Source organism: Babylonia areolata, chromosome 2 (assembly GCF_041734735.1).
Source record: "Babylonia areolata isolate BAREFJ2019XMU chromosome 2, ASM4173473v1, whole genome shotgun sequence".
Taxonomy (NCBI): Eukaryota; Metazoa; Mollusca; class Gastropoda; order Neogastropoda; family Buccinidae; genus Babylonia; species Babylonia areolata.
This window is the reverse complement of record NC_134877.1, coordinates 61,438,816-61,448,943: the sequence shown is the minus strand read 5'-3', so window position 1 is coordinate 61,448,943 and position 10,128 is coordinate 61,438,816. Positions and strand designations below refer to the sequence as shown.

General features: G+C 39.7%; 1 protein-coding gene across 1 annotated transcript; it reads right to left on the bottom strand.

Moving 5' to 3' along the window:
- Window positions 1-309: 309 nt before the first annotated feature.
- On the bottom strand, window positions 310-6,488 carry LOC143279539 (uncharacterized). Its single transcript, XM_076583608.1, has 5 exons — window positions 6,345-6,488; window positions 5,527-5,606; window positions 4,369-4,601; window positions 3,381-3,683; window positions 310-1,998 (listed from the first exon to the last, which is right to left on the bottom strand). The coding sequence occupies exons 1-5, from the start codon at window positions 6,439-6,441 to the stop codon at window positions 543-545; spliced, it is 2,169 nt and encodes a 722-aa protein (XP_076439723.1). The 5' UTR covers window positions 6,442-6,488; the 3' UTR covers window positions 310-542.
- Window positions 6,489-10,128: the final 3,640 nt, after the last annotated feature.

The following is a 10,128-nucleotide window of genomic DNA, read 5'->3' as shown; positions in this document are numbered from 1 at the left end:
AGAATTAAAAAAAGTATATATATAACAGTAAAATCAGTTTGCATATAATTTGGCTTCTTTATTTTTTTTATGCCCATCCCAGAGGTGCAATATTGTTTTAAACAAGATGACTGGAAAGAACTGAATTTTCCCTATTTTTATGCCAAATTTGGTGTCAACTGACAAAGTATTTGCAGAAAAAATGGCAATGTTAACGTTTACCACGGACACACACACACACACACACACACACACACACAGACAGACAACCGAACACCGGGTTAAAACATAGACTCACTTTGTTTACACAAGTGAGTCAAAAAAACATTTTAAAATAATACATTCTCTCCTGCAAGGTATGTGCAACCATCTTCTTTCTCTGAGTTTCAACACATGACAAGATAATGGGTCATCAAATGTTTCATACCATCAGTCTTCCACAGGCAATGGAAAACACATCCTGCATCCAACAAGGCACTGTAGACCTGTCTTTCAACATGTAAAATTGAATTCTGGCATAATATAGATCATGGTCATGCAAAGACAATGAAGCAAAATTAAGTCTAGTAACCACAATACCCTCCAGCACGTCTTGCAACATATGGATGACGCTGAGGTCCAATAAAATTGTCATTAGAGTATTCAGCCCAGCTGTTGAAGAACTCAGAAGGAGCAGGGGTCTGAGGCATGGTGAACCCTTTGAAGTTCTTCTGTTTGATGTTCCAAGTATTTGGCCAGTTGCCTGCATTGTTGAAGGGGTGCTGATTATATTGATTGACAGGGAACTGGTGGTGTTGATTGAAAGAGCATTGATAGTTTCGATGTATAGGATTGCCAGGGTAGTGCTGATTGCCATGGTACTGGTTATACTGCTTGGTATACTGGTGGCCAAAGTGCGGGTTGTTTTGACAGTACATTTCATTCATCCCTTGCTGGCCAGAGCACTGTTCATTGAACCCATAAGACCAGAACCGTTCCCCACCATTGGTCCTTCCTCTGCCACCCTGAAAAGATGAAGGCCACCAACTGTTCTGATGTGCTGGTCCAACAGCTAATAACGATCTGACATTCTGAAAGGGTGCTCCTCTGTTGCAAGTTGACCATCTGTCACATATCACCTCAGTCTTGATGGTCCTTTGTGCTTTTCTCTTTTCAGTCTTTCGTTTTGGGGGGTTTGGTTTCTCCTGTTGTGCACTGCCTGTACTGCTCTTAGCATTTGTGCTGGATGATGGACATGTCTGACCATTTTCACCTGATGACTTAGAGACCCATGTGCTCTGATCAGATGACTCAGAAGTTGGGGTTTTCCCATTGGGTGGCTTGGAGGCAGGAGCATTCTGAGTGAATGTTTCAGAGTTTGATGGCTTCAAGTTTAGGCTAAGGGGCTCAGACTTGATCGTAACGGCCCTCTCACTGCATGACTGTAAGGTCTGTGTTGGCCAGTTCATTGTCTCAGAGTTTGAAGCAGCCTTATTTGATTGCTTTGAGGTAAGACTAAGGGGCTCACGTTTGACAGTAACAGTAGTCATACCTAATCGCTTTGAGGTTACCGTTTGCGTTGATAAACCAGATGGTGCAGCTTTCTGACTGGGAAGTGATGCAAAGGTGGAGGGTGGTTTTAAGGTACTGTTCTGAATGAGTGGAACAGGAACAGTGCTCTGAACAGATGGCTCAGTTCTCAAATAGTTTGACAAAGCAGTGAACTGAACAGGTGTGTTACAGTTGTTAGTTGCCAGCATAAAAAAATCACAGCAGAAGAGTTTTTCCTGAAACACTGAAGGAACACAATATGGAGCAGGGCGTTTGTATGGGAGAGTGGTGGCCTGAAGCAGTTTCTGACCATGCCTCTCCACCTGTCCCGCAGAAGCCATCAGTGACTTGAGCTGCGAAGGCATTTGCTTCTCTGCTTTGACTCGATGGTGAGAGGGAAGATAAGGCATTGGTGGAAACGGAACCCCCCAACAGTGCGCTACGGAGGTCAAAAGCAACTTGCTCAGGAAGCGATGGCCAACGCTACACCTGAGACAGAAAGAACAGCATTTGAAACAGTGTGGTGCAACTGAGTTTACAAGATCATGTGAAGCATTGATTAGTGTAACTGACCAACTGAAAGATGGTAGGTTGGAATCTCATCACTAGGCTAAGTATCGCAGCAGTTTTTTTCCAGATCCAACCAGCTCTTTCCCAGAGATGATCACACCTTTGGATCAATAGAGAAGAACAGTGGCCAGATAACCCTTCCTGCTGAAAAGGCTACTGCGTGAGCTAACCAAGTGATGCAATTCAATCCAAAACTTACCTCATCACTGGCTGCATATCAGTACATGCATAAAGGTAATCATACAGTATTAAGCTCTTATAATATTGCTCTTCTTCTTCCTATATTGTTTTATCACTCATTTTCTAAACAGAACCTTTTCTTCAGCAACAAGAGAGAGAGAGTGGAAAAAATATTTAAATCTTCAGACTAACTAAAACATACAGTTGACAAATAAATTAAATTAATGACCATCTATCCATTAAATTAATATTGAATTAATGGAGGTTTTAAGGGGGGAAAGACTATATCAATTTACTAGTTCATCTTTCTGTGTCTTTCACACAACCTAGCAAACAAGATATATTCTAAATGGACTCATAAACACACCACACCAAGTCTCAAACACTGCACCTATTCAGTTCTTTCAACCATCAGCCCACACAAAGAACACAAAAACTATGTGGCAACACTTCCACAATGTTTGATGAGAAACTTGCTTTAAGATAATACCCTTACAGTTTCAGTGTCCGAGAAAAGACCTGACTGAGAATACCAACAACTCACTTAAAAACTTAGGACTTTTGAAGGTAGAACCATTTTTGTTATTGGCACACATGATCAAGAAACCATATTTGACACTGACATTCCAAGAACATGCTTGAACCCCAGATCTAGATCTAATGGAATCAATTTGCTGCATCACTTTTTGCCTGCCTTGAGGATTGGCTCAGAGACAAAACTGATAGATGAGATGCTTCTGACTTTGTGTGCTTTACTGGCTTCAACATTTTCAATCAATTATTCAGTCACAATGACAGAATGGTTTAGTTGTTAATGGGGTTGGATGCTGATCAATAGTTCTGGATACCGCTCTTGGTTTGTTTTTGTTTTTTTTAATCTTCTTGGCACTGAGGGACAAGATTAGAAGTGACACCAGCAGAACAGGGCAGCAGAAGTAGGCTCCATTCCAACAGCCGGTCAAAGTGTTATCACACCATCAATCCAGTGCCCTGTGGGCTCAAAAGGCAAGACAGACTACACATACAACAAAATACAGAATGTTATTAACTCCAATAGGGAATAATATCTCAATGAAGACATGTCATTAAAATTATTACCACTCTTAACTACGCAAACTAACCAGTGAACTCCATCCTGTGTACGCAATTCCAACTTGTTGCGAAACCAGCAGTGGAGATCCAGAACCTTGAAGCCATGGTCCACCACAATGTTGCGTGCCTGAAAGTTAGCTTCCAGAACTTCTCTGGTCAGCATCTGGCTCTTGTACACCACATCCGGTGTGAGAAATCCTCCATGGGCCTTCTTTGAGATGGGCAGAGTGGTGGTCCAAACGAACAGGGTGTCGGGTCCTAACACCTGCACCAGTCGGCCACACAGCTTGGTCATTTTGTCTTTGTACTGCTTCATTGGATTTCTGCCATACCTGCACCATCAAGCAGTGGGATCATATCTATGTAAAAACAATGGATGAGTCTTATAAAGCACTACTCCATAGTAAAATATCCAGGCTCAACATGCTGGACAAAACACACATCAAAGATGCTTGATCCTACCTCTTTGTAACCACTGGACATTACTCAATCTGATTTGATCTCACATCTCCCATTAAATTGGTCCTGCCAACTTCATTCTGCAAGAACAAAAATTGCAGTTAGTACTTAAAGCTAAGTCTTCATGCAGAACTGTTTTCTCTATTAAAGAGTGAATCAACAACCCTCTCCCATTTTTTTCACTTCTGATCAAACCCAGCCATACTCTAAACTGAAGAACTGGAGTGGAATGTGGTGGAGAGTTCAACTGCAACAAGACAAATATCCAAAACAATGGAAAATCATAAAAAATCTAAGAACAGTTAAAACTATATCCAAGAACAATTATGAAAATAAGAATAAAAAAACTGTACAATACAAGAAAAATATTTTTGCAGAGACAAAACAAAATGGTACAAACAAATATGTTTGTTCATATTGTACAGCTCACACCTTTGATCCCTGGCCTACAAAAGCCCAAACATCAACAGAACTTCTACAATCAATCAATCTGCCTTCATTTTTCAAGTCAGTGAACAGTCCAGCGGCAAACAGCCACCCACTACATACATCTCTTACCTGGTCAGGTCCCACAAACAGGAGTTCATGACAAGGAGGTCAGGAGCTGGCCCCGTGGAAATCTTCTGCAGGATGGACTCAATGTACTGGTTGTAGCAGCGAGTGATGAAGTTGAACTGGACAAGATGCGAGGGAGTCTGGTACTCTCTCTGCTCAGTGTAGCTCACACCATTGCACAGCTCGCCTTTCACGCCTCCCTCAACCAGGGTGTCGTTTCTAAAGGTCAGCTCTCCCTGCAGCATAGTTTGCCTGCTTAATCACCAGTTTATCATTTATTTTCAGTCTAGTATCATCAACTTAGATGAAAAGACTATAAATAAATAAATAAACTTAATCACCAGTCCTTTTTCTACAAAACCACAGACAAACCAAGGAAAAGGAAACATAAAAATAGTTAACTGCAGTAGACTAATAGTATAGATTAAATTACAGCACATCAATGAAGAATTTGACAATTCCATGGGTGGGAGTGAAAGATTTTTTTGTAATACTAATAAAATTATGTCTGGCATCCAGGTGCAGCAGAACTTAAGTGTGTGCCTTCATTTTCTGATGAAACCCTGCATAGTCAAAAAAGGATTTTTCATGCATGTCTGTTCTTTTACCTTTATGCTTCATGGGTAAATTCAGCAGTAAAAATGCACTGCAGATAAAACCACATGGTTTCTTACCTGATGACTGTTCTCAGTTTTGGGGATTCACAGACATCTTCAGCTGGGAGAAACTTTCACTACATTCAAAATAAAAGGCAAAGATATAAACCAAACTATTTCTGTGAAGATTAGTCTCCAAAGAAAAAGATTTCTGCCCACTATTTCTACCTGCTAAATAAATCTCATCTCTGTTCAAGAACATCTGAAAAACAAGTCTTATAATGTCCTGCTGTCTGCCATCATGTCAACTTTGATGCTCCATTACCAGTACTTCCTAAAAGTATGCCACTTTCACCACTTGTATGTTGTTTTTTTGTTTGTTTGTTTTTTTGTTTCTTTTAATATATTGTATGTACTTCATGCATGGGCACACACACATCTAAAACATGTAAACTAGACTTGTTTTAAGTATCACACATACACAAAATGGAAATGTGCATTAAGTTATAAAATAAACTGCAATAAAGGAAAGGCAAGTTTCACTGTCAAGGATACAAAATCCAACCTTTGATCTCAGTTCATGCTGACTTAGCATTTCATTCTTCTGCAGCAGCAGAACCAGGTCCTTGTAGACTCCCCGGTGGTCTGAGGAAGATGTACACACCAGTAAATGAAACAAAACCAAAGTGGAAACATGAAAAAATTACTTTAAAAAAAAAAAACAACAACAAAAAATCTCAACTGTTTTGTTTAAAACATTGCTCACACCCAAGCACCTCCCTCCATACTCATCTTTTTCTTCTTTTTTTTGCCACAATTCCCAAAATAGCTTTTTTTTCCCCCTTTTTTCCCCAAAATTATCATTAAAATAATCTGTATTCAATTTATCACATTAATTTTAAGACAAGCAGTCTCATCAATGTCACATGACTGATTCTAAGACAAGCAAACTTTTCAACTGTTCCTTGATTAGAAGAGCTTTAAAAAAATATCCCAAAAAGAAGAAACAATTCAAAACTGTGTTGACAGCATGTTTTCTTCTTGCCTGTTTTGTTCTTTTTCCAAAAATATTAACTGATTATTACCAAAGTATCAACTCTGCTCATTCAAACTTACTCACTTTTTAACCCTCAACTGGCCCGGCCTGTAATGGAGACAAAGTCCCATGACAAAGTGAAAAGATATATCAAGCTTCACATATTCTGTCAACAGCATGCAAATTTAATTGGCTTTTTCTAATCACAGGAAATGCCTTCATGTCACTGTCTGAGAAAGCATGAGCGAGAGAGAAAAGGAAACACAAATTAGCGACCAACAGAAATACTAACAGAGAAATGGAGAAGGAAAGTGGGAAGAAGTCATGGTAGTGTGTACCACACTCACTACTGTCTCCAAGGATCATGACGTATTTGTTTGCCAGCAACTTCTGCACCTCAAAGGACAGTCCTTTCTGCGCTGTCCCTTTCTCTGTTTCCACCATCGTTGTTCCTTCTGTTTTCACTACCTCTGCCCCTCCCTCTGTTTTCATCATCTCTGTTCCTTCCAGCGCTTTCACCATATTCCTGCTTGAAAAGACGTGCAAACAAATGTTTTGGTTTATATGAATAGAAAGTGGTAACTAAAATCCATGCAAACCTGTCTCACTGTGATGGCAGTTTTGTTCACGACAAATGCATGTCAAAACTGTCTGAATTCCCATCCATTATTCCACTTCCATTAGTTTAAAGGTACTTCAGTCCAACATTACAGATGGCAAGAACAGTTCTGAAAAACCATACACGACAGTCACAGACAGACCATGATAACAGCCTCCAAATGATGCTGAAGAGATTCCAGAACAGAAACAAAAACCGAACAGAAAGAAGCGCATCTTTTCAGTCACCAAACTGACCTTTGGCACTGCATTTACTTCAGTTGAACTGGTTGGCCCAGAAGAAGGAGAGAGAGAGAAAAAAAATTTTAATTAAAAAAAATCCACTACACCTCCCAATATCAACCAAGACTAGTCCTTTCTTGGTGAAACACTGTTACCAATATACAAGGCAAATTTCATTCATTCCATTCTTGTCGCTAAATGTTCTGCTGTGACACTTGCACACCCACCGAACAAATACAGCTCATGCCTGTTCAGAGTGTTCTACTTAGATTTGCACAAGCACACAAAAAAGACCACAAAAAGCAGCACTTCTGGCATGCAGGCATTGGCAGACCAATGCACATTTCTTGTTGTACATATGGAATGGGGCTGATAGATCAACAATACTAGAAACTATACAATTCTACTCCAGTTTGATTATCAATGAGGACAAAATATCCCTATTTCAGTGAATGCAGTCTCACAGAGATGTTCTGAAAAGCAAGACAGTTTATTTTATACAAGCTATGGATTATCTTTAAGCATGTTGGGTTACATTGCTGGTCAGTGGTGTAGTATATATGGATTTGTCCAAATGTAGGGACACCTCCTTGGGTTAGTGAACTGAACTATGGAGTTTAACATGAAAATTGGTGCAGAAATTTTAAAGTTATGAGTCTAGAAAAATGGCCAAAGCCTTCCCTATAATGCCATGTGCTTTTGCATTATGAAGTAGTTCTTATCTTTCAACAGAACTTCAGACTTCCTACACCACCACCCCCTCACAAATGAAAAAATTGAGTCACCCTATCAAAAGTGCATATCAAGAATCTTTACTTGCCAACAAGTTAAATCCAGTTACTTCCAACACACACAGCTTGATATTCAAATGAAAGCTGTGACATACAAGGGGAATGAAAGGAAATCCTTCCAGCTACAGGTGAAATAAATGGTTCAATCTTTCTGGTTTCTGATTGTCTTTGGACAGTTGGTGGAAATGATGTTGCTAGTTTTTTTGTGGGTTTTTTTGTTGGTTTTTTTATTGTGTGTGTGTGTGTGTGTGTGTGTGTGTGTGTGTGTGTGTGTGTTTTGTTTTGTTTTGCTTGTTTTGCTTCTTTTTTTTCTTTTTTTTTTAATTTCTGAGTTCATCTTTAAATTTTTTTCAAAGATTGGAAGGGTTTTTGTTTTCCTTTATGGAGGTGTCGTTTTGTTTCTGTTTTGTTTTTCACAGCATTCCAGGTTTTGAACAAAATCAGCGACCATTTTTTCAGACTTCCAGTAAACTTTGGCATTTATTTCATTATATGATTTTGAAATGCCTTTGTAGAGGGGTGGCGAAAATCTGTACTTTTTTTTTTTTTTTTTTTTATAAAAGTATACATTATAATCCTTTTGGGGGTTTTTTCCCCCTTTTTTTAATTCCATTTTCACCGTTTGTTTTGTTTTCATGTTCTTTCTTTGGGGTTGGGGGAATGGATTGTTTATGTCTGGTTCTGGCCATAAATCGATCTTGTTTAATCTGAAACATCCCAGCCGTCAGAAAATTTGTGGCGCTCTTCAACACCATGGCAATACCAAGAGCATGATAACTACTGCAATACTGTGGTGGGTCTGATTATCGTATCGGTTAATCCTCCCCTTCCCCATCCCGCCAAGCACGTGATGGTACTGCCTTGGTGTAAACTGGTGCAAAAGTAATCTCTCTTATTAATTCTATGTTTAACACGAACTGTTCTGGTACAGTGGTAGACTTTAATCTTTCAAGCTTTATGAATCAAATAATTAGACGTACGTTGTATGTGCTAAGTGTGTCTGCGGAAATGATTCTTTTTTTGCAATCTAAAAATAATAAAAACTAATTAAAAAGGAATGCAAGGCATGTGACGTCTGACGGTCTGTCTTCCTTGGAAATCTTTGTCACTAAAATCATTTTCAGCAGACAATTAAAAAATTTTAGGTTCTCTCATTATCTTGGAGGCGAAATCGTGAAAACACACATCTTGATTTCTGTTATTTTATATCCATTCATTGTTTGTGTGTTTCTGCGTACGTCTGAGTTTATTCGGTGAATAAAGTAATTAGCCTACTTTCCATTTCCATGGGCCCTCGACAGCAGACGCCGAGGCGAGAGCGTCTTGCAAAACGACTAAATTAATCTGACTACACTCGATTCATAGCTGAAACATCCTTATTTCTGGAATGCAAACATTTCTGCACTTTATCTCTCGTGAAAATGTCAACAAACTGTTCCATTTATACGTTTCAAAAGGTTGCATACCTGTTGTAATCTTGAGCCGTGCAGTCATAACTTCTCTCCGTTTGCTTCCCGCTGCATGCCGCCTCACCTTCAAGTAACCAATCACCTGAACTGTTCTGTTGGTTGATGCCACAAATGATGACAAACTGACCAATTGGCGAAGACTTTGGGCCAATCGGTTTGACATGAGCTGGGCTGGGGCTGGGCTGATTTTTGTCTCCACAAATAGCGATCGAGCCTGCTCTGTCCTCGTTCCACACATCAAACTGTGCAGGGTAAGTTGACAGGCTCTAATGGGATTCTGACGAAGTTTCGAACAAAGCGAACTGTGCGAATGTGACAATTCTTACCTCCCCCCGCCCCCCTGCCCCCTTTATATGAAAAAAATGATACTTTTATTTATGTGCAACTTCACGAATACATTACTTTTTTCAGAAGAGGTGGGTTGTTGGTTGTTTTTTTTTGTTTTGTTTTGTTTTGTTTTTGTTTTGTTTTTGTTTTTTTTGTGTGTGTTTTTTTGTTGTTGTTGTTGTTGTTGTTTTTTTTAATAAAAACTCGACTGCAGACATTGCAGACCAAATTATCCCCACTGAATGTGGCCAAACCCAGGTTTAAGGTCCAGAGGGACAGTGAATTCACTGACAGTCATTGTAGCTTGGGCTTGGCCTATGAAGGCGGTGCTTACTCCTTTCGCACGTGTCTTACCACATTTAACTATCCCCAACCGGCGGACAGGTACCCGTTCACACCTGGGTGGAGTGAGGAAAATCGGAGTAAAGTGCCTTTCCCAATAACGCATGATCACCATGTCGAAACGGGGTCTGGTAAAGTCGCACTTCAGCGACTTCAGTCCTAAATTCAAATCAGGAATTTAGGATGCTAAGGTACGATTCTTTCCGTCCCTCTTTAGCATCCTAAATTCAGCTCCATTACCTATTCATTTTCTTAATCGCTGGCGGATCACAAAATCCAGTTATGTCAAATCGCTCGGATTCTGACCGGAGGCCCTTACAGCCCAGGTGGGTTTCCGTATCTATATCTGTTATATCTTGGTT

Excerpts from the sequence above, each read along its gene's own strand:
- LOC143279539 (XM_076583608.1), bottom strand. The coding sequence starts at position 6,441 with ATGGTGGAAACAGAGAAAGGGACAGCGCAGAAAGGACTGTCCTTTGAG. Across the intron at positions 5,607-6,344 it reads CATGATCCTTGGAGACAGTA|ACCACCGGGGAGTCTACAAG; the intron begins GTGAGTGTGGTA and ends CATCTTCCTCAG. Across the intron at positions 1,999-3,380 it reads ACACAGGATGGAGTTCACTG|GTGTAGCGTTGGCCATCGCT; the intron begins GTTAGTTTGCGT and ends TTTCTGTCTCAG.